This window comes from Mauremys reevesii, linkage group 11 (assembly GCF_016161935.1).
Source record: "Mauremys reevesii isolate NIE-2019 linkage group 11, ASM1616193v1, whole genome shotgun sequence".
NCBI classification, from domain to species: domain Eukaryota; kingdom Metazoa; phylum Chordata; order Testudines; family Geoemydidae; genus Mauremys; species Mauremys reevesii.
Genome location: NC_052633.1, coordinates 47,550,105 through 47,575,092, shown reverse-complemented (window position 1 = coordinate 47,575,092; position 24,988 = coordinate 47,550,105). Strand labels below are relative to the sequence as shown.

At 42.5% G+C, this 24,988-nt stretch overlaps 2 protein-coding genes and 1 long non-coding RNA gene across 6 annotated transcripts in view; 1 reads left to right on the top strand and 2 right to left on the bottom strand.

Moving 5' to 3' along the window:
- The window catches only part of LOC120374603 (cytohesin 1 interacting protein), a 44,819-nt gene extending 33,188 nt beyond the window's left edge, over positions 1-11,631 (bottom strand). Inside the window, exon 1 of the mRNA XM_039494511.1 lies at positions 11,493-11,631. Within this exon, the coding sequence (XP_039350445.1) occupies positions 11,493-11,561 (69 nt within the window). The 5' untranslated portion in view covers positions 11,562-11,631. The remainder of the gene's footprint in view (positions 1-11,492) is intronic.
- LOC120374605 overlaps positions 1-22,163 on the top strand; it is an 84,185-nt gene extending 62,022 nt beyond the window's left edge. Inside the window, exon 3 of the long non-coding RNA XR_005586170.1 lies at positions 22,047-22,163. This is a non-coding gene — a long non-coding RNA (uncharacterized LOC120374605). The remainder of the gene's footprint in view (positions 1-22,046) is intronic.
- Positions 18,158-24,988, bottom strand: part of ACVR1C (activin A receptor type 1C) — a 52,394-nt gene continuing 45,563 nt past the window's right edge. For all 4 annotated transcript variants that reach the window (XM_039494505.1, XM_039494509.1, XM_039494507.1 and 1 more), the window contains 4 exons: positions 24,359-24,515; positions 22,849-22,973; positions 21,841-21,971; positions 18,158-19,971 (listed from right to left, as the gene is read on the bottom strand). In XM_039494505.1, coding sequence (XP_039350439.1) covers positions 19,846-19,971; positions 21,841-21,971; positions 22,849-22,973; positions 24,359-24,515 — 539 coding nt within the window. In that variant the 3' untranslated portion in view covers positions 18,158-19,845. The remainder of the gene's footprint in view (positions 19,972-21,840; positions 21,972-22,848; positions 22,974-24,358; positions 24,516-24,988) is intronic.

The window sequence follows — 24,988 nt, the reverse complement described above, 5'->3', positions numbered from 1 at the left end:
AGTCAGATTTCACAAGTGAAGCAGAGTTAAAACAACTCATTACTTGGGAATTTTCTAAGGTCCTGTCTAGCCTATATTTTTGTGTTAATGTCTAACTCATAGGAACATAAGAATTCCCTTACTGACTCAGATCTGAGATCCAGCTAGTATCAGTTCAGTATCCTGACACTAACAGTGGCCAGCATCAAATGCTTCAAAGGAAAGTGCAAGATAACATGCTATAGACAGATTTAGAATAATCTGCCCTCCAGGAGAGTCTCCACTTAACCCCTAACAGTTAGAGACTGGTTTAAAACCTGAAGCATATGGGGTTTTATTCCTTTTATTTTTTATTTATTTACTAACATAACTCTGGATATTCTTATTATCCATATAAATGTCCAATATCACTTTGAATCTTGCTAAGCGCAAGCTTCAGCAACATCCTATGGCAATGAGTTCCAGAGTCTAATTGTTCATTGTGCATAAAAGAATTTCTACTTATTGGTTTTGAATTTGCTGCCTTTTGATGTTATTGAATGTCCCCTTCTTCTTGTACGAGTCCCCTTGATCTTATATTAGTTAATTGCGTTAATTGATTGACCATTAAATTAATTAATTTGATTCTATATGCAAATGTAGCACTCCACAAAGGTTTGTTCCTAGTTGAAGATCACCCTCGTGCTTGGCTAGGGCCACATGAACCAAGGACCCAGACGGGGCCGGTGCAAGGATGTTTTTCGCCCTAGGTGAAACTTCCACCTTATGCCCCCCCACGCCCCTGCTCTGAGGCCCCCCCCATGGCAGCTCCCCCCTCCGCCCTTAGGCGCCCCCCTTGCAGCAGATCCCCGTGGCCACTTCACTTCTCCCACTTCCCAGGCTTGCGGCACCTAAGCTGATTGGCGCCGCAAGCCTGGGAGGCGGGAGAATCGAAGCAGCTCACCCCTGTCCCGCCTCCTTCCCGAGCACGTCGTGGCTTGGGGAGGAGGCAGGGCAGGGGTGAGCTGGGGCAGGGAGTTCCCCTGCGTGCCGCCCCCCACCTTACTTGATGCAGGTTGCCCTCCTCACACTTCCCTGCCCCAACTCCCTCGCCTAAATGAAGATCTGTCTGCCACGGTCGCTGCCGAAGAAAATGGCGCCCCCCAAATGCCAGTGCCCTAGGCGACCACCTAGGTTGCCTAAATGGTTGCACCAGCCCTGGATCCAGAACCTAAATACTTTTTTCAAAACCCAAAATATTTCAATTTGGAAGTGCTGTTGCAAGGCCTAGTGGGAGTTATAGTTCAGATGCCTTAATTCATGTTCTCCTTTATATACCGGGGTTCAAACTACATCTCCCATGAAGCACTATGGCTCCCCTTTGGAGAGGGGAAATGATGCACCTTGAAGACCCTGGTCATGGTGCAAGATGCAGCCCAGCCCATAGAGGAGAAGGGGGACATAAGGCAGCCAAAGAAACTCCCATGAGCCACCTCATCTGCATTTCCAAATTTAAATATTTTGTTTTTCAGGTATTCAATTTTTCAACCAAAAATACCTATTTTTTTTTCTATGGAAAGCAGACACTTTCCACACACAAAAAGTGAATTTAGTCTAAACCCATTTGTTGTCCCAAAGCAGTGCCAATGGAATATTTTCAAACAGATTTACAATTAGGTAGTGGCTGTGTTCAACCCTAGAGGTTGCTGCATTTCATTGTATATCAATAGGCTATAAAGTGTTTGAGATCATTCCAAGTGAAAAGCACTGTATAAATGCATCTGGATGGCTGATGTGTAATGAACTCACGGTGGTCTCTGTCCTTTTTCTAGTGGACAAGCGTGCACATTATACATAAAAACAAAACAAAAACATCAGGTTCAGGCCCTTCACCTCAGAAAAGGGAGGTGACAGGTATTAGAGTGCGCATAAAAGCTGAAATAACTTCAGAGACAGGAAGTAGTTTCTCTGGATCAAAATTGGGTTGGAAGGGGTGAAACAGCTTTCATGGCTACTGTCCATGCTGGCCCTATTCTGTGGTAAATAGAGTTCTTCATCCTAGCTCCTTTCACCAGCACTCATTCCACTTACATTTATTAAGAGCAGTTTACACATCTTCCAGTCTTCCTCCTCCACACCACTTGATTAGATGAATGCAGCTAGAGTAAAAGGAAACAAATTATGATAGACCAGAAAGAGCCTATTTCTCTTAATACAAACTAGATAGTTATCTCAGCCATGACATCTCTTTACTTGCTAACACAAGATGAGTAAGGTACAGTTCCTCTGTGACTCAATCCCTGTTATATTTTTCCTATTTGCCATTATTTTGCTGATTATCTCCACAAACAAACTGTGCATTTCAGTTCCTTAAGTGATTTTGTTTCATTTTACCTTTTTTTAAAATCAAGTGACTCATCTCCTGACACACTGGAGAAAAAAAAAATAAGAGCTCCCACCAGAAAATAAACACATAAATTTGATCAACTTGCAACTCTGACAACTGAGTATTAACAGGAGACAACAAAGTGCCCGGTAACTAAGCAACACAAACATACAGACATTAAGATTTTCAGAATCATTTAGTTGTGTTGCTGCCACTGATGTATGTCAGGGTGGATTATGTTACCAGAATGGGATTATACAAGTAAGATGATGTAATATTAATGTGGGCGTGACTATGCTAATATGTTGGAGTCAGTTCAATGTGAACTAGATGATTCCAGAAGCATGAGCAGATTCAGACTGAGCTGAGTATTTGTGCACTTAAAAAATATGCTGTGCCTTCTCTTCTCACAAACTTGAGTCCTTACGAAACAGTACATCACATGAATAAGGACAGCATGCTGTCGGTTTATGGTCTCTGTCTTTAATATATGAGCTCTCATTTCTACACTGCCTGGCTGTCAAAGTCCTGATACCTAGAACCATGATTAATTTAGGAGACAGCGTGGACCAGGGGAATCAGCAGAAGGTCAGCAGTCAGGAACAGAGCTAGTCAGAACCAACAAGTCTCCTGCCAGTTCGACAAACCCAAAATTCTTTGCAAGTTTGGATTCCTTGCCACCTCACCTGCCGGAGCCCCAGGGTTTCCAGAATCCATGGCTGCAAGGCAGTCTGAGGACCCCAGAGGTTCAGGACTCCTGGGCCAGCTGTGCTCAAGAGTCAGGCAGCCCAAATACCCAGCTAGCCCAGGAGTCTGGAAGCCCTGGGGTCCCTGGGACAGCAAATCCTGGGAGCCCTGGCAGCTGCAGAGTGCAACTGGCATTGTCATTTTCAGCGCTGCAAGAGAATGTCAATTTCAGTCAGCAGCAGCCAGTCCCAAGAGCATATTTCATTTCAGAAACACCATGTGTCAGTGCTTCCAGAACAAAAACGTAGAGGATTTTGGGTTTGCAAGAAATTTTGAAAAATGTAGTTTTTGTTCCAAATTGGAACAAAACCAAATTTTTAAATGCCTAAATTTCTCGCAAACTGGAAATCCTGTGTTTCAGCCCACTGGAGGCAGTGCTAATCCTTGCTCCACCATCCTTTTACTCTGTGACCCTGGAAAGTCACTTAAAACTTTCCTCCTCAGTTTCCCACCTGTAAAATGAAGATATTAGGCCTGAGCTGAACATGAACTCTAGGCCCTCAGCAGCAGAATGTCTGCCTTGGAGGAGTGTACTTTATGTACTTTAAAGCAATTTCTGGCATCTGGCACATCCTGGGCCCTCCAGATAGTCTGTAGCTTTAAATCCTGCAGACTCTGCAGTGCCAGAGGTCAGAAAGTCCAGTCAGTTGTAGGGCCAGCTCTGATTTCTGTAGCCAGCCCTATTTTGGGAGGGGTGGGGAACAAATATTATCCTGGTAAACTAGGCAATCTGTGAAACCTTTTAAATAATCTGATATTCACCAGCAGCCAACTGTAACCAGTTGCTGCTCTATTGCAAGTATTTCTCAGTACCATTATTTCTATATCAGCTGCCCGTATTGTCCCATCCATATTCAATTTCTCGGTCATCCTTTTCTTACTGGGAAATTACTTTGCTTTCCCCAGTGTCCTTGGTCTTATTTACTGAGCCTGATTTCTAGTTGTTCCACAACAAAGCTGAGAAATATTGGGACATTAGAGGCCAGATTCTGCACTAAACTTCTTGGGTGCAACTCCCATTGACATCAACATGAGTTGTACCCTGTAACTGAAAGAAGAATTCAGCCCCTAAGTGATCTTATTGGAAAGGTAAAATAAAAATGTCCCAGTTAGTCGGTCTAGTCTGAAAAATTCCATACCTTGTGAAACAGTCTAGTTTTGCTGCCGTGGATAGATGCTGAAAACTGCTGTGTAACATCAAAAAGATATCTATGCTCCATGTATCATGTTCTAAACGTAGAAAAACCCACAGAAGTGTCCTATACGGTTTTGTCTATACATAAAATCTAAACTCAAACTGTCATATTTCAGCTTCGGAAGCACATTTTACAGAAAGTGGCGCCTCGTCTCTTGGACCACAAAATTTTCCATCTCATAAGTAACATATGAACCATGCAATGACTCAGAATAACGGTTTGAGTACCTAAATGAGTAAGTCAAGTGGCATTCAGTTCAGCCCCTAGCATGCCAACTAATTCTACAACCCAAATTTAACATATGCAGCTATATCTGCTTTCCCAATCAAGTTTAGAACTTTTACACAATAGATTTTATTATGAGACAAATAGGCAGATTTTCAAGAGGCCCAGAACACCCTCAATCTTATTAACTTAAATGAGAGTTGCAGGTGCTCTGAAAATCAGGTCACTAGTCTCCACGTAACTCTAGTTTATGTTTACATGTCAGATTTGCAAATATCTATAAAAGTACAAGATGTTTTTGTCAGGTCTTTTATGGTAAGTGAATTTTAAACAAAGTTTTACATTTAGAAGGAAAGAACCAAGTCATTTCAAAATAAATCTAACAGACAAGTGTTTTATCGAGGGCTTCAGCAGCAATTCACACAACCCGTGTAACGCAGTTTTAAACTAATACAAACCAACTCAAGTGCCGCACAACTTAGGGAAATAATTAAACTTGTGGGTGTAAATCATCCAGAGGCAAACGCTGCATCAAAAACCAATCAGTCAAATCCCCTGCTGGTATAAATTGCTGTCATGCCACTGAAGTCAATGGAGCTACCCCAATTGAGAATCTAGACCAGGGGTGGGAAAACTATGGCCCTTCAGAAGTTTTCAAGTTCCCCGGCCCTTGAGCTCTCGCTAGGGAGTGAGGTCTGGGGCTTGCCCTACTCCCGCGCTCCAGCCGGGGAGTGGGGTTGGCGGCTTGCCCCACTCCACATGTGCCATGGCTCTGCTTGCCTCCCAGAAGTAGCGGCATATCCCCTCTCCAGCTCCTATGTGTAGGGGCAGCCAGGGGGCTCTGCCCCAAGCAGCGCCCCCTCAGCTCCCATTGGCCATGGTTCCATGGCCAATGGGAGCTGCAGGGACAGCGCCTGCAGACAGGGCAGAGCGCAGAGCTGCTTGGCTGTGCCTCCACATAGGAGCCAGAGTGCGGACATGCCACTGCTTCTGGGAGCTGCTTGAGGTAAGTGTTGCCTGGAGCCTGCACCTCTGACCCCCTTCCACACCCCAACCCCCTGTCCCAGCCCTGATCACCCTCCTGCCCTCCAAACCCCTCGGGTCCCAGCCTGGAGCACCCTCCTGCACCCCCAACCCCATCCCAGAGCCCGCACCCCAGCCGGAGCCCTCACCTCCTCCCACACCCCAACCCCCAATTTTGTAAGCATTCATGGCCACAATACAATTTCCATACCCAGATGTGGCCCTCGGGCCAAAAACTTTGCTCACCCCAGATCTAGACCAATGCTGCAGTGAAAGCTTGATCAGTGTATCATGATTTCACAATTTATAAATGACTTTTAGAACATCTCATTGAAATTGCCAAGCAAAATATGTATAAAGCTAAAAAAAGGCTTCCAAAGTGGAGCAAACTAATACTGTAACAAATCTATGGACACATTGGAACATCATGATTGTCGTCACTTTGCTGCATGCCATGGCTACATGGAACTTCAACAGAAAGGATGAGAGTTTATAGCCATTTTGTTAACAGCAGGGACAGAACTTAGATCCTGGTTTAAAAGCACAGCTCCCTACCAGAATCTGTTAGCTGTTGACAGTATAGACCCAATGACACATGGCTTAACAGTTCTGATTCCACCCAACAGCAGGCAAGAGCATGTGTACACATGCACACCCCTCCACACACACATTAGTTCATTGCAATGTTTACACAAGATGACTGTCATGAACCAGTTTCAGTATTGCTGTTATAGTACCTGTATTACATTAATGTTTCAATAAAAATATTTTCCTCTAGTGTTCACCTTCTCCTATTTGTTCTTGCAGTGTTGTCACAGCCCTGTGTCCCTGACATATTAGTTTGATGTAAGAATATATTCTAATGACTAAGCATTGTGACTTGATTGAAGAAGAAAACAGGAGAAGTTGAGTGATGAGGTGGTAATAAGATGTGGGCCATGAAAATTATGCCCCCCCCAAAAATCATGAAACATCTGAAAGGTAAATAGATTTTTAAACTCAATATATTTGAATTTTTCCCTGCTATGAAGGTCCATCTGAACTTGAATTTCATACCAACCTCAGTAATCTCATGTAACTTTTCTGCACACTATCTTTCACTTCCCATATAACTTTTGTAGCTGTTTCCTCTCCTGTAGTTTTAAGTTCTAGCACCTGCTACATAACACACTATTTAGAATAGAAAATATGCAGATACTCATTTCATTACTTAGTGAAGCACTCTAAAAAAAAAAATCGCCTTGCATTTTGTCTCCTAGTCATTTGATGTTTCACTTCCACAGCAGGAAAGTTTATATTTGTGTCTTAGCAAATACCTACCAGATTTGCAAGAAGGAACTTGGTATATAAAACAGGATCTGGAAATTGAAGATTTCACCATATTATTAGGAGTCAGCTGAAGGAAGAAATAGCTTTGTATTCATGGGCAAATGCCAACAAAATGTTTTGCATATGGTGTTCAGTATTTCTTTACTTACTGTAGTGTACCTGTTAATGTTCTTTTCTGCTGCTAGTGAATCAGACTCAGCAATTCTGGCTTAGTACCAAAAGACGTTTGCCCTTTTATACATATTGGATCTTGGCTTATTCAACCATTACCTCTATTCCTTTCCCTGTGGGGTTGTAATGAAAAACCACATTACAGTCCAGGCTGCTGATGTTATTGTGGGTATTCAAAGAATGTTAATATCATTACAAAAAATCTATAATGAGCATGACTTTGCACAAGCCTTGCCTGTCTCATCTCACTTCTTTCCCTGTTGAAGCTAGATTAAGCTAAACCCTTCAAACTTCCCTGTATACAACCACTACGGCAATATCTTGGTCAATCCACCAGATGGCCTACAACTATCTAACCCTACTTTTTTCCTACTATATTTTTAATCTTTATGTCTCTAGAAATAAATTTCTAAACAGGAAATGTAATGCTGTTGTTGATGCTGCAACACACCTGTGCCATGAGAGCAGTTTTCAATAGACCATCCCTCATTTTCTCAGACTGGCTTGAACCAAATCTAACTTCAAACACTGCCCCATTCCCTAAGGCTGGATCTGGATTCAGCTCTGAATTTTTCAAATCAGTCGTACCATGATTATTTATTGAGTGCCAACCATGTGCTCCGAAACCTGCCCATGGGAGCTTATTTTCTTAAAAGGAAGGTTGTGACATATCAAAAGACCATCTTTGCAAGACTTAATATACAATATGTGGAACATTGAGTTAATTAAGTTATTACAAATTCACTTAAACCTCTAGAAGAAATGAATATTACACTTTTGAAAAGCACAAGTGTAGAATAATTTTAAAGAAAATTCCTGCCTTCTCTTTAGAGTTAGTTTTTATTTCTTCTGGTCCCAAACACGGGACAACTATGGGCCACATCCTGCTCCTATTCACACCAGTATAAGTGAGTGCAGGATCTGGTCCTGTCCCTGAACTCTGTTAGTAAGTGACAGAACCTTAAAATGTAGTCACCCGCCTCTAACTTCCAAAGGCATAATAGAGTGCACTGGCTAAGAGAAAAATTCATAAGTTGCTGTCTTGTGATTTACATTGTTGGAATAAGTTACATTCAGCAAAGGATACAGAGGTATTTATAGAGGCCATAGTGAAATGCTACAATTCATTTACAAGCAAGTGAAATACATTTTGAGGAAAGAAACTGAGTCTATATCCAGAGCATAATAAAGATGTTGTACAGACCCATTGGTTCTGGATAATTCTTGCTTTAGTTCTGCTCTTTTGTCCCTTTTTATTTTCTTTGAAGGCTTTTACTTCATACTTTCGCTGGCACTCTTAAGCTCACACACTTCCCTAAATACTACTATCCATCAGCCCCTGAAAAATCCCAATAAATAAACCATACAAATTAAAAGAAAACAAAAATGGCATTAACAAAAGCCTGATTTAAAAACCTCAGGGTTGCTGACAAATACATTCCTGATTTGTGGTTGCAAAAGTGAGAACCACAGACACTACTAAGGGCAGACAATTGTGCACAGCCCCTCGGCCGCATAAAAAAATCTCTCCAATACCTTACATTTCTCTAACACCTTCCATCACAAACACTTGACATATTATATGCAGAACCACTAAAGCCAAGTCTATACTTAAAACTTTTGCTGGCATAGTAATATCTGTTGGTGTATGATGGATTTTATGACATTTTTATATACGCAAAAGCCCTCATTGTAGATGCAACTATCCCACCGAAAATGGGTTTTCCTGTATAGATTATTTTGTTTGAGGAGCTATACTCATCAAAAAACTCTGTACATACAAAAAAAACAGGAGTACTTGTGGCACCTTAAAGACTAACAAATTTATTTTAGCATGAGCTTTCGTGAGCTAAAGCTCACTTCTTCTGATGCATAGAATGGAACACACAGACAGGAGATATTTATACATACAGAGAACATGAAAAGGTGGAAGTATGCATACCAACAGGCAGAGTCTAATCAATTGAGATGAGCTATCGTTAGCAGGAGGAAAAAAAACTTTTTGAAGTGATAATTAAGATGGCCCATAGAAGGTGACATAGGGCTTCATTTCACCAAACAGCAAAGCTGCTCTTTTTTCTTCATGGTAAAAAAAAAAAATCTGAAAGAGAAAATTTACACACGCAGCCAAAGGGCAAAACTTGATTTCCTCTACACACAAGATTTTTTCATCCATCATTAACCCAACAGCAGTCTGTAAACAGATGGGATGACATCTTACTGTACTCCAGCAGATGGCAGACTGCTCTCACTAACACGCAGCAGACAGCGAGTGCCTTGCTAGTGAAACAACCAAAGGCAGATTAGACACTGTTCAGAACTGCTAGCTCAATTTAAGAACTTAAAAACCTGTTTTTAAAACAGAGGCATATGTGGCAAGCAAAGAGTTCCCTAAAATATGTAGGGTGTGATTATTACTATGATTGTGTGGAGAGTGCCCAGAGTGTGGTTGGCATTTTCCAGATATCAGAAAGAGCTATGTCCTGCCTTTTTGTTTTTATATACATATAAATTTGTAGAGCTGGTAAACATACATACACACACACACAAGATCTACACATTTGAATTAGGCCTTTTTAAAATCATGGATAATTGCAACCACAACAGTTACTTAGGGAAAAATTTTCAAAAGTACCTAAGGGGCTGAGGAGTACAAATCCTACTGAAAGTCAATTGGACATGTGCTCCTAAATTCTGTGGCTATTTTTGAAAATCTTTGCCTTAAATGTTCTGACACCAGTTGCCTCTTTAATGTTGCTTAGTTCATGTTTACAAGCAATTACAAAGATCCATCATATTATGTTGTCACTTGGGAATTGTGATTATTGTACCTAGTCTTCAGAAGCACGAGAAGAAGGATGATGATTTCACTGAATTCCATGCTAAATGTTCCACATTTTGTTTTGGGTGATTTCATGCCTCACCAGTGTCACTCACACTAATAGGCACAGCCACCACTGTCAGGACATCAATTCCCTTTGTGGCAAGGTACCTCCTTCATCTCACCAGACTTAGCATTTCCCCCTCTGGCAATGGCGGGCCTGGGATAAATCAGCCCAACTCTGGGCAGTGTTGGCCTCTCCCCCTTTGACCGTATTTTCAGGGTAGGCATCGGGGTCAGCCTAAATTAGGGTGACCAGGTGTTCGGTTTTCAACCAGAACACCTGTCAAAAAGGAATCCTGGCGGCTCAGGTCAGCACCACTGACCAGGCTGTTGAATGTCCAGTTGGCAGTGCTGCATAGCGGGGCTGGCAGGTGCTCTGCTAGCCTCCCACACCGCGCAACTCCCAGGAAGCAGCCGGCATGTCCCCCCTCCGTCTCCCAAGCATAGGTGCAGCCAGGGGGCTCTGCACTCTGTCCCCGTCCCAGGCGCCACCCCCACAGCTCCCATTGGCCAGGAACTGCGGCCAATGGGAGCTGCGGGGGCAGCACCTGGGGATGGGGTAGCACACAGAGCCACAGAACAGCGCCTGAAGACAGGGCAGCATACAGAGCCACCTGGCCACGCCTCTGCATAGGAGCCGGAGAGGGGACATGCCACTGCTTCCAGATGCTGCTTCAGATAAGCGCCACATGGAGTTTACACCCCTGATCCCCTCCCAGGCCCCAACCCCCTGCCCTCCAAACTCCTCGGTCCCAGCCTGGAGCCCCCTCCTGTACCCCAACCCCTTCATCCCCAGCCCCACCCAAAGCCCACCCCCCCAGCTAGAGCCCCCTCACACACCTCTGTCCCCCAACCCCCTGTCCCAGCCCAGAGCCCCCTCCTGCATTCTGAACCCCTCAGCCCCAGCCCAGAGCCCCCTCAGGTGCCCCAAAACCCTCAGCCCCAGCCCCACATCAGAGCCCACACTGCAAGCCAGATCCCTCACCCTCCCCATGGCTCAACCCCCTACCCCAGCCATGTTCCCCCTCCCACCCTCCAAACCCCTCATTTCTGGCCCCACCCCAAAACCTGCACCCCCAGCCCAGAGCCCATACCTCCTCACAAACCCCAACCCCCTGCCTCAGCCGAGAGCTCCCTCTCATACTCCAAACGCCTCTGCTCCACCCGCCAGCCCTCAGCCCCCTCGTGCACCGCAAACCCCTCATCCTTGGCCCCACCCCAGAGCCCACAACCCCAGCCAGAGCCCTCATCGCCTCTCTCATCCCAACCCACTGCCTCAGCCTGGAGCCCCCTCCCACACTCTGAACTCCTCATGTCTGGCCCCACCCCAGAGCCCACATCCCCAGCCAGAATCCTCACCCCAATCGCCTTCCCCAGCCCAGTGAAAGCGAGGGTGGAAAGACCAAGAAACAGAGGAAAGGGGGGAGGATGGAGTGAGTGGGGGGCAGTGGCAGCACATGGGACAGAGGTGTTTGATTTTGTGCAAGTAGAAAGTTGGCAACCCTAGCCTAAGAGGCAATCCTCCAAACAAAAAGGAAAGTGTCACCAAAAAAAACCCCAAAAAACAGGGTACCTTTTTTCCTGTCTCCTCACTGGGGCAGGGTGTTGTCCTGTTTGCCCCTGGAGTGTCAGTCCTTCCCATAGCAGACACTCAGACTTGGCTTTTTCCCCTATGAGAGGGATCACAGCCTCTCACCCGGGAGAAGCTTATTTCCCTGCTGCAACTAGCCTGGCAGCAGCTTGTCTCTCTAACCCGAGGAGGGGGTTTTCAAAAGGTCTCAGGCAACCCTTAATTGGATTCAGGTGTCCCTAATTGACCTGAGGTAACCCCTTCTCAGCTTGTAGGGGAAAAGGGCCTTTAACATTCTAGGGCTAACATACTGGCCTTCCAGCACCCTCTTGCAGCCATCCAGGCTGACTTTGTCACACCTTCTTTAATCTTTTCTACTCGGGGTCCTCTCCTTTCCCACCCATGGGCCCCTTCTCTGCTTCTTCTTCCTAGTCCAAACCATTTCCTCAGGCTCATATGCTGACAATATACATTTCTATATGTATTTAAATGTGTTACTAAAATCCAGGGACAATAGTGACAGAGTCCAATAGGGAGTCATATGCATAGACTTTAAAAAGTGCTACTAAGTTCAGGCTAATTTTTGCTAAACAGACTCTTACTCCAGACCAACTCCAGTGAAATCAATGGAGTACTCCAGATTTACACTGTTATAACGGAGAAGAAAATTTGGCTCATCAGCTTTGTACTGAAGCCTAAACAATGTGCAAAACTCATGGGTGATGCTTTAGGGAAAGTAGACTACCCGGGGCTCTGGAACGGAGGAAGCAAATGATAAGTACTCTGGAACGGAGGAAGTAAACGACCCTCCCAGCATTCAGAAACCCCAGAGAGTGGGCAGAAAGGCAGCCAGTGGCAATTCAGCAGCCTTTTTAGCCAATCTGCCACTGGAATCTGGGGAAGAGTGGAGCATCCCCATTTAGAGCCTAAAATCTATGGGTATGCACAGAGCATGAGCTTTAGGATCCAGCAGAGTGAGGTGTGTGGGGGCCACTATACAGTCTCCCCTATTAGAGAGGAAGTTGTGGCAGAGAGACAGGTGACATTGCATCTTATGCAAACATTTAAAGTTTTCCATGCCAGGGAAGATATAATCCAGTATGCTCAAACACCTAAGACCTTTTCTATAGAAAGTGGTTTTCAGGACCCATTATTGAAAGAGAATGCAACAATGCAGAAAGCATTATCTAGACAATACAACTCTTTTTTTTTTAATTAATTTAAAATAGAATTTTAGGCTTCACAGAAACAATGGCGAAGTACTTAATTTATTACAATTGCCACTTTCTGAAAATCTAATATGTGAATTATGCATATAAAATACAACATTTAAACAAACTATTTACATCCAGAGGCAGCTGCAATATTAAGCAAGAACATTAACCATTTTTTTAAAAATAAATATTTTGTATTTGCTACAGTATATGCTAAGTTAGATATTTTACAGTATGAAGGTTGATTTAATCACTTTTAGGTACTTTACCAAGTTCTAAAATATTCTGTTACTTCTAGATAAAATATTAATATTTCTATAAAATGCACAGCTTATACAGAGACTTGTACATTGACAAACACTACACATTTTATGGAGCTCAGTCCCGAAAGAGAAGTTAGTCACTAAAACTCAAGAGTTATGTTTAAAATGCATTCAGTCCATTTATCCACAAAATACATTCAAAGCCTTTGGATACAATTTATTGCACAACTCCTACTGTAGAAATATTTTGTACTTTTTAATGCTTATTTCCCTGTACTGGTGCAGTCTAATAAAAGGAACGTTTACGTCTTTCTAAAAACTTCATGAAGACAAATGTGTCAAAAGATAATCCTTACCACAGTATTTCAAATCACAAATATATAGCTTGCAATATGCCGTTAAGATGATTTTATTTTATACAAGGCAACTAATAATTAGTTCTATTTCTTATATAGAACATACTATAGGTAGCATGGTGCTTTAGAAACCAGCAAAAACAACTTTATAAAACTAGTACCTGAACAATGGGATTTTTGTGAGCCACAATCTTCACATATATAGAGATGCATTCTGCCTGCATCGTTTTCACAGTAAATTCTATTTTATTTAGGTTTCAGAGGGGTAGCCGTGTTAGTCTGGATCTGTAAAAGCAACAAAGAATCCTGTGGCACCTTATAGACTAACAGACGTTCTGCAGCATGAGCTTTCGTGGGTGAATACCCACTTCTTCAGATGCAAGTCTGAAGAAGTGGGTATTCACCCACGAAAGCTCATGCTGCAGAACGTCTGTTAGTCTATAAGGTGCCACAGGATTCTTTGTTGCTTTATTTAGGTTGCAATCCTGAACTCTCGCCTCAGAAACTTCCCATTGGGTCTGATTCTCATCTCATATGAGACTCCATTAACTGCCATGGAATTGTTCCTGATGTATACTGGTGTTACTGAAATCATAATCAGTCCCACTAACTTCAGTGAAAGATTTGCCTGAAGACTGCTCCCGTCTTTGGGCCAAATCTTGCTCACTGCATCTGAGTTACCTTACTGCAATCAGTAGCAGCCTGATCCCTGCCTCACTGAAGTCAATGGCAAAACTCTTAAGGAATTCCATAGAATTCTGAGCTGGCCCCAGGTGGGGAGAAGTTTACAACATTACAAATTACAGCTTAACATCTGTAAAGTTAAACAGGTGTTTTAAGGCAAGTCTGATATCTTGTTTCAAATGCTGATGAAAATAGGGCTAGATTCTGTCCAATGTGCAATATGAATATCTACTGTATATTCTACATTCTTTATCTGCAGAGCAATACAGACCTTTACTATGGTAAGAGACTCACACTGCAAAATGGAGAGAAGAATTTCACACTATTATTGTAAAAACTTTGATACAAGTTCCATACTCCTCATTCCTAGATTACTTATAATTATTGATGTGAGGTAATAAAGAATTGTAACAGAGAATAGTGAAGTAACAATGAGAAGGCTGGTATTAAATAAGGGCTAAAAATATAGGCTCAACATAGGATTAATTCAGATAAATTTGGTTTAGTGCAAATAAACATAGCAAAGCAATGTCAGGATTTTAGTTTGTGGCAGAGTTAACATTCACAGAGGAAACTTTAAAAAAAAAAGTCAGGTGCTGCAAAAGTTAAGATTTAAACCATGTAACAATGTTGCATTAATGCAAGTTTTTACATTTTATTTTCTGGGTTTTTATTCAAAAGGGAAAAAAAGAGTCCCTGGGTCCACTAACAGGCAGCACAAATTGGTAACTTGTGCCTCTTTATGTTTGCCACACATTAAAATATCTTCAGTTGTGAAATACTCTACTAGTTTGAGATAGTCCCTGTCCCAGAAATGAGGAAAACCAGGAGAATCAATCATTTCTCACAAACAAGTAGAGTTTTCCCCACTGTAACTCAACAATGGCTCAATACACAATCTGCTCAGATTTAAAGAGAGAGAATGAGTTTACCTGGGGCAGAGACCAAAAAAGAAAAAAAAAGTCTCCTCTTGGGCTGGAAATTTAGGAAATCTTTTTGAAGCAACCTATACAATTCTTTCAGAGGAGCATAATTCAAATTCCAGGATGGATCAATAATTCTACAGAAACGTTTTAAATCCTCTATTAAATTCTATAAGATTTTTCCATAAGGGAAATGGAAACAAACAAAAAAAGGAGAAAATAATATAATTAAAGAAATAAGGACTTAAACTGATAGAAGCAAGAGGTAGAAAAACTGAAGAAGTAGGGAAACAAAGAGAATCATGAAAATGCAGCTAAGAAAAGAGATAAACCTACGTATATAATTTTACAGAGAGTGAGAGCATGAAAAAAAAATGAAGTGACATGACTTGGAAAACCAATTTTGAATAAAATGAGTTGGTAAGAGGCAGGACAATTTATTTTGCACATTGGAAGATGAGAGCAGATGTGGGAAAGGTAAATTTATATAATTTTTTGGTTTTCTCTGTAGTCAGAAATTTTTCTATCAAACTTGTTTCCTTTCTTTTACTATGTCATGATAAATTCATTGTTACCAGTGTTTTCACTAGGGCACTACAGAATCCCACAAGTGCTTGGCTCCATCTGTAATCCACTGTCATTAATGTAGTCTAAATGTTAGGATTTTGGGGGGTAGCAATTAGATTGGGGCAGGTGATATTTTCTAGCATTTAGTAGTCAATCTGCAGCATAGAATTTAAAAAGCACATCATATTTATAATAGAAATCTAACATGGGAGTTATGCTCATATATGAAGGACAGTTACTTAGAATAGAAAATCCTTAGCAGGGATACGATCTTTATTATCTGTAGCGCTCAATGCACATCTAAGCCACACTCCAAAGAATAGCAGCAGCAGCCTTGTTTCTTTAAAATTATCTCTGTGCATGATTTAATTCCATAGTTTAAATAAAAATGCTGCCTAGATTTGATGAGACAACAGGTCTAGCACAACTTCGTGTTACTAAAAAAAGGAAAATTGCAAGATTAAAACTTATGAGGAAGGCAGTTGTGGGTTCAGTTTTTATTTTAGTATTAGATACTGTACACAGAAAAGTAATATTAGTACAGAATGAATAGTAGAAATGCAAAACTGCATTGGAGCCATTTTTTAAAGTTACTTAAAATAATTGGGTTTACACTGGATTTCAGAATACCAAAAGTGATTTTGAGTAAGAATATCAGACATCTTTTAAATACATTTTAATAGATCATTTTTGTGCTATAGACCATTTTAAAAAATTTTCTCTGGGTGTCAGTGTTTTGTAGGGGAAATACACAAGTATTTAGTTTCTTTATTAGATGGATAGAGCCTAAGGGAATAGTGAGAATAATACATAGGAGTTGCTGGATGCTGAGCACTTTGGTAAATCTAGCCCCAATTGCAGGCACTGATCGTTGTTGAAAATACAGCCTCATATAAATAAAACCGTATCTGAAAAGTAATTGGAAGTACTTTGAGCTTGATCTAGCTCTCACTGAAGTTAACGGGAGACTTTCCATCAACTTCAGTGGGAGGTGGATCAGGCCTGGTTTGTTTTTAAATGCAAGCTGGGTTTGAATTACAGTGTACGAGCTCATAGGCTCGATTCTTCTATTTTTTCCACATTCACTGATATTAAAAAGATCCAAATCTTTAAAATTTGTAAACAGAAAACACAGGACTAAAACAATTCTCTTGTAACAGAATTGTAGTGGTTGGTTACTTTTCATTGAATTTTCAAATAAATATTGTAGATTAGAAAGTGTGCATGTGACAAAAACTGCCTGGTATAAGTTACACATATGGAACATATAAAAATATTAAAAATATATATTCAGTTTGACTTTAAATCAAAACATACAGAAATAAAACATACTAACTATTCATTAGAGACAGTCTAAGATTTTTAAAGGTATTTAGGCATTGTTCTACTCAGCACTGCAATACCTAACTGATTTAGGAGCCTAGTCCCATTGACTAACATTTTTTAAAATGAGACTTTGGCCATGTAGATAGGCCCTGTTAGTGTGCAGCAAGCCCAGGTGTAAACCTAGAATGGTCTAGCTTGCCATGCTACCTCATATTAAAAATTATTTTTTTTTAAAATTGACTTAATTGTACTGGGTTCCTAAGTGAGTTACGCATTGCAATGCTGAGTGGAGCAACACCTAAATACCTTTACAAATCTGGGCTCTACCCTTCAGTCTAATTAAAGGGCCACAAATAACTAAATCTTCACCTCACTTTAAGCAGTGTAAAGTGACTGTATAAATTCTACGAACGTGTATGCTACATCTCACTAGTATCAATTTAAAAAACAAACAACATCCACTGCACCAGAAGTCAACATGTCAGGATAAAACAAGGATCACTGACACTGCTGACTGAAGGCTACATTCCTGGTTTTCCACGTAAAGCAGAAGTCAAAAGACCCAATGACAGAGATTAGTCACGCTCACAAAAACTATTGAGTATCTATATGCTATGTAAGATCACCTCTTGTAAAGATTTCCTCCTCTCTACACCATAATAAAAGACCATATTGCCCAAAATCAGAGGTGTTGAGAAGAGATTTCTAGATTTAATTTTATATTTCCTGGATTTTGTGGGTTTAATATGTATATTTTAAACTGTGTTTACGGTGGGTATAAGAAATTATTTTTCTAATAAAACAAAATCAAAGACTTATGAACAGAATCTGTCTCAAAGTTTATATGAGTTACTTATCCACATGCCTTCTAATCCATTACAGGAAATCATGAAATACCAGAATATTTATGAACCTTTGAAAATGCCTACTGATATTACACTTTTGTAAGCTAACATTATTGTGAAAATAACTATTCAGGGATTGTTCTGATGTCCTGTTAGTTATTTACCTGATACCCTGGGGCCATTACTGAGATACATATTTGACCCTTCTGAAGAAACCAGAACGGCCTTATGTCAATGAGCACTTTTGAACAATGATGCCGGAACCGGGGGGTAGGGGGCCATGCTCTCCCCACTTTTTAACATGGGTGTAGTTTGAGGGGTAGGGGTGGTATTGCCCTCCCTCCCCCCTCAAACTGCAAGCTTTGGGCAGGCTTGGAGAGGCATCAGCAGGAGCTGCACTTTGCGGGGGAGGGGGGAGGTGATGGGCTCCCCCGCCCCGTGAAGTGCAGCCCCTACCAGTGCCTCTCCATGCCTGCCCAAGGCTTGCAATTTGGGGAGGCAATGCCACTAGAAAGTGTAGCTCCTGCCCGCATTGCTCTACACTGCCCCAGGCCTGCAGTCTGGGGGTGGGGGAAGGACACTAACGCTGCCCCCCAAAATATACTCATGTTAAAAACTATGGGGGAAATGGTCCCCTGACCCTTCCAGTTCCTGCACCAGTGCCATCCCTCCACCCCCCAACCCAAAACAAAGATTCTGGGCTCTTTAAATCCACAGATTTTCTTCAACTGTTGCACATACTTATTGCATTCCTGTGCTAGAAACACTGAAAAAGTTCCTGTGTCTGCAGAGTGGATTGGACTTTTTAAAAATAATGTAAGTATGAGGGAAGTGGTTTGCGGGAGGGAAATACATGCCCCAAAGCCGGGTCAGAGCACAGGAACTGCAATACAGCCATTCATGAGTACTACTGCTCCAGCCTATAGTCTTGAACGCTCAGAGCCACCACTAGGCTAAGCAGACTAAGCAATTGCTTAGGGCTCTGAGCAGATCAAGGGGGCCCCCAGTCACTTTTTATTATGTGTTGTGTGGGGGGCAGGCCAAAATATTCCTGCATAGGGTCCCCAATGGGCTAGCACCACCTCTGTGAGCACTGTCTGTACCACAGTGTGGGAGCTGCTGGTTCACAGTTACAGATCTTGTGGACTTCACCCCGGCCCCCCTCAAACACAAACATCTGTGTTGGTGAATACAGGGTACAGGTTAGCTTGCATGAGTCTCTGCATCTGGGTCAATTTTACTGTGCTCTTACAGCAAATAACTTTGTTAGATCTTCTCACTCCACAAAATACCAAAAGACACTAAAACATTGACTAATGGTTTATAAAAAGGATGATTAAAAATACATGCTTTTTAGATTACACTGTAGCATTCCTATAATTTTTCCCCACAAATACCAGGAAATACTGCCCAAATTACTTTTCCTCACAATTTGATAAAAAGAAAACCTGGTCCTTGGTTGATATTTTTAAACAGTTAGCTCAGAGGTGTTGTTTATGGCTCTTTGATTAATCCCTGAAATAGGGGTACATAACAAAAATACCACCAAACCTTAACTACGGTGTTGCAAATGGAGCTGTAATAACAAATATTTTTTAAAAGAGAGTGAGAGAGAGACTGACAGACTCACATGTTTACTTTAGCTTCACAGTATAAATTTTCAGTGGAACATTCTCATTTGTTTGGTTACTAAATGATAAATATAATATAAAAACCTATAAATGCACTTTATTGTAACATATTCTACAGGATTCTATGGGAAAACACCTAAGAAGCTCAATGAATTTGGCCTGTTTTTGGTTTGAGGCTAAAACATATGTGGTTTCTTTTACATACCTGTCTTTAAACCCATACATTCCATCAACAGTGTATTTTGGTTTTAACTAGAATAAAAAGTTTAAGAATAATAAAATAGTTTAAATGTGGAATGTTGTTTCATAGCTCTTAATATCAACTTGCATTTTAAAAACCAACATGAGTTGGTGATTTGGTTTATAAAAACAGCAAAACCAACTAAAAGCTGCAGCTGGTTGTAGCCAACTATGAAGTTATTTTTCAGTGCTGAGGTTTGGGCACTTAAATACTGCACTGTATATACGTATGTGAGGTAGACAGAAAAAAAAATCACATGTAAAAAGATGGAGAGTGATTCCTTCCTCCTTCCCCCAAATCACCCATTTAGGCTTTGGAATCTTCATGGACACAGAGCTGTGAAATGGTCTTCTTAATGCGGAGCGCAGTCAGTCGAGCTGCCCCATTAGCATACCAGCACTCACGCATTATTCTACCCATGATTCGGAGTGCCTTAAGACAAAGAAAAAAAGAGGTTTATGATTAAAAAAAATCCACTGCTTCAGTGCAGCAATCAATTAAAAATACTCCAATGCCAGGTGTAACAGTATACTTTTAAATAATATTCCAGCAGAAATGACAGAAAAGTTACCTCATTTTTTGGTTCAGACAAAGAGAAAAAGAGTTTTTGATATTTGATATTCAGTGCTGTCATGCCCGTTTCACCATATTCACCTTAAAAATGCCCCTTTCTTGCACTCAGCAGGGGAGGGGTTTTGAATGGGCATCAGAGGAGACCACACAATGCCCAGCAGTGAGTATTTGTGGGGGGAGCGGGAAAAGGGGTACAAGAGTGCACGCAAGGTGGAGGCGGGACTGCCCACCTCCCTAAGGCCTGCTGCCTTCCCATATACTCAGTGATGAGCTGCCAAAATCTTAACAACCGGTTCCCTTTAAAAAGTTCTGATTTAAGGGATGTGCCACAGTATGTATTTTTTGTACCTTTCTCCATAAGTGGCGGCAATGCATTGAGTCATTGGGAGTCATACTTAACAATAAAAAGTATGTCCGTATTGCTCCCAGACAGCAATTTAAGAACCAAAAAGCCTGACATGTCCAGGAAAATATGGATGTATGTTAACCCTACCTACAGTGCTTTTTTAAAAAGATGGGCCTGAACTAGAAATGAGCTCCGTTTCACGTGTGGGTCCCCGCCACTCCCTGGGGGTGTGCTAGGGTGACCAGATGTCCCGATTTTATAGGGACAGTCCCAATTTCTGGGTCTTTTTCTTATATAGGCTCCTATTACCCCCCACTCCCATCCCAGTTTTTCACACTTGCTGTCTGGTCACCCTAGGGTGTGCACATGTGTGGGTCCCAGCTGCTCCCTGCCCCCCTCATTGAAGCAGGTGTGCAAGCTTACTGCCCTGGGAACTGCACGGCACTACTGGATGTGGGGCCAGCTGCAGACAGGGGCATAGGGCATGGAACTGGCTGGAGACAGGGGTGTGGGGGGCTGTCTGGCTTTGGGCAGGGCCACAGGGGCGTGCGGCAGATGTTGGCTGGAGAAAGAGGAGTGCGGGGCTGGCTGGCTTTGGGCAGGTAGGTGCAGCAGGGGTTGACTGCGGGCAGGGCAGGGGGCGCAGCAGGGGCTGGCTGCGGGCAGGGAGTGTGGGGCTGGCTGCGGGCAGGGGCTGGCTGGAGACAGGGGCTGGCTGGAGACAGGGCAGGGGCTGGCTGCGGGCAGGGGGTTCAGGGCTGGCTGGAGACAGGGGCTGGCTGCAGGCAGGGTGGTGGGTACTCACAGGGAGAGCGGCTGGGAGCAGCCCGAGCAGCAGGACGCAGCCCAGGCCCAGCAGAGCAGCCGGGGACCCACCAGGCAGCAGCGGGAGCCCCAAGGCCAGAGGTCAAGGGAGCAGCAACAGCAACAGGGCCAGGCGGTGGCCCACATGGCTCCCGCAGCGCAGCGCCCCCGGCGGCCGGAGGAGGAATTACATCACTTCCTGGCCAGAGCCCATCAAAGCTGCAGCGCCCCCTCCTCGCAGGGAAGCGGGTTAACAACTGGTTCTAAAACTGCTTCAAAATTTAACAACCGGTTCACATGAACTGGTGCAAACCGGCTCCAACTCACCACTGCATATACTAGAGAGAGGGGTTTGGGTTAGCGACTGGCTCCAGAGTGACCCAACCTGCACATTTAAGTTCTTCCACACTTTTCAAAAGCCCCCCTTGCTTCTTCCAGCTAAGAAGCTAGACATCCAAATCCCAGTGAAATACAATGGAAGTCTGGCACCTAACTCCCTTGGGCTACTTTGAAAATCCCAGCCTTAAAGAATAAAATTTAAATATTCTTCTAAAAATGGGGGTGGGGAGGGAACTCACCTCACAACTTTGCCACTGGTTTGGGATATTTGGTCTAAGCTTCTGTTCACAAACTACCCTTCTCATATCTTCTACTGAGGGATCCGAAGGCACAACATCATAGTAAGGCAACTGGTACTCCTCAATGATTCCTACAAGAGGAAAAAGAAACGATAATCCCTAAGTAGGTTCCCTACTAAACATCTCTGTCCTTGTGCTCATTTTAGATACACCTGTTGAGTTCTGGAATGGAAGAGCCTTACCCCCTGCACCAGAAAACCCTTTGGACTGCAGCAGTGGATAGGCCAAAAAGACCTGGTTGGAGGAAGCCCTGGGAAGAAGGCCACTAAAGATAACAAAGATAAGGTGAATGGTCTTGGGTCCTTGGGAGAAGGGGGCTTAGGAGTAAAGAAAATCTGGCTGAAGTGGGCAGAGAATAGAGTTTCACCTTCTTGGTTCAGAACCATATAAAATCCAAACTAGTAGAGGTTTCTTTGTTGACAACCCTTGCGACCTAAACTCTACAGAATGTGAGCAGGTCTATTGCCTTCCCTGATAATATGAGTTCCTTATTTTCATATTGCCAACACACAAGTTCATCATCATGGGAGGTTACTTTTGTGGGGATTTTCAGATCAAGATTTTGAAAGACAAACTTCCTGCAGATTGGAAACCGATCAGTAGGGAAACTGCATGGGAGAAATGGTTTTCTACGGAGTTCTACTATATACATTAGTTTCTTTGACAGGGGAAGTGAAAAATAATTTACATATCTGTGTTGTTGCTTTTGATATTTCAGAATAATTAAATCAGCTAGGCATTAACTCCTATTTATTCACTTGTTAACTCTTTCATATCAGTAATTGCTCGACGGGAAATTTTTAAGTCATACAACTATTTCTCCTTCCACAATCTGGAACATTCAGTTAAAAATGATGTTCATATATTGTATGAACATATTTCCTTTAAAATCCTTTAAATTATTTTTATCAAGTCTGGAATGCAACATAAAACAGCCAAAAATTTTACCTCCAATTGAGCATCTTCGTGATATCTCCCAGTACACCAGACCAAGAGAGTATATGTCTGCACGTTTGAAGGACTCGAAGATGCTCATGTTCATTACATCATCAAGTATTTCAGGAGCCATGTACCTTTAAACAAGTTACACACACATGCACAATTTACAAAAGTTCTACCAAAGATTCTAATATTTGACATGGAGGGGGTTGGGAACAACATGTTGGAGAGCCATCCTCAATTACCATTGACTAGCGTGTCAAACAAGGGACTTTCTATGATGAAAAACCTTACATGTGGCTAAATGATTAATAGCCATGCAAGTGAGAGAGGTAGGTAGCTACACTGGCCAAAGAGCTTTATTCCACCTCTATTTATATTCCATCTCAATGCTTGTTTTGCTTTTCATTAATAAACTGTGCTCTACAAGACAAATTATTTGAATGTAATGAAATTAGTGTGGAAAAGCACCAAAGACCTGAGAGAGAATGAAAATGAATTCTGACCACAGTCAAGAGTGGAGTAAAGGTAGCAGCTGAGCATGCAGTCAAGGGTGAAAACGTGTTGCTACCCCCAAGAGTGCTGACAGGACGCAATGCGGCTGTCATTACTGTGGGCAGGAGGACGTAAAGATATGTGGGGTGCATAAGGTGGCAGCCCTGCCCAGAGCGCCCTCCTGCAATAGATTGCGGCATGACAGGCATGCCTGCCTCAGTTTCCCTTTTTAGAGTCCCTAACTCCACTTCAGGCTCTCTTGCCACACACAACCACCCTCCTTAGGGCTGGTTATAACAAATGGTCCAAAATATAAGCCCCAAATATATAGTACATTTCTCATGCTAGTGCAAGCAGTCATTAAAACTCCAGACATCTTGTCTCTTGATGCCCCATATACCACACACTGGCCCCTTTGACCATGGCTGGACTCCCTGTCAGCCCTCTTCTGTCCTTGTACCATGACAGCCATTCCAGGCCTTCAAAATGGAGTGCAACCATGCTCTTCTCAGCAGGTATCCCCACCCACCCACCCGCAGACAGCCTCTCTCATGGGAGTGTCCTTGCCAGGGACACATCCCTCACTCCCCTTGCTCGCTCCTGACTCCAGCCCTGGAGATGTCAGCAGGTAAGCTCTTCCGCTGCTCCCCCACCTTCAGCCCTCTCTGGCCTCGGCTCTAGCTCTCCAGCTTAGAGTCAGCAGGCAGGCAACTCCCCTCTGCTGTGGCTCCCCCCTTCAGCCCTGGCTCTCTGGCCTGGGGATGCCAGCCAGCAAACCCCTCTTGCTGTTCTCCTTGCCTCCAGCCTTCCCCCAGGAAACACCTTCTGCTTCCTTCTGGGACCTTCCACAGACATCTCTCCCATGCCCGACTCCCACTTAGGCAGCTCTGATTCATGACTGTTTATGACAGCATGTCTGCTTCATACAGTACTCAGAAATTGCACAGAAATGGAAATCACGCTGAAAAGATATGCCCTAATATTTATGTAAAAATACGTATCTTGTCTATTTAAAATGTCTTACCTCTTTGTTCCCACTCTAGGATTCTGAGGTATGTCAATTGTGTTCAATACAGCATCATGTCTTACAGCAAGTCCTAAATCTGCAATGGCACAGGTTTCATTTTTTTTCACTAAGATGTTCTTAGATTTCAGATCTCTGTGTGCAATAGCTGGTTTTCCTGTTAAGACAAAAAGGCAATTAAAAGCATTATTGTGAATCTTAAAACATAGCTTGTTTATTGACATCTCCCATCTCAACATAGAAAAAATTAGGGCTGTATTTAGCACAAAATAGAGTTTCTGGATGTGTGCCAGTGCTAACCAGAGGAGCCTAATGAAGGCATCTTTTGTTCATATATTTCCTTTATTCCCAAACTGTAGTCATGTTTCAAGAACCAAAAATATCTTGTTCTCCATGCTTCTACTCTACTCAGATATGCATTGGTTGGTGCATGCCTCTTATATCCCATTTTCTCTAATGGACATGTAAAAAAACTAGTCAACACTGGAGAATCCCTGGATTCTGTGGCACTCCAGTGGAGTGGACTGGAGAACTTGTGGCAGCTTCAGATAAATAAAAACCTCCATTGTATAATTTAATTAAAATGATGACAACGAAATGAAAAAAAAATTGGTATAATATTCCTTACAT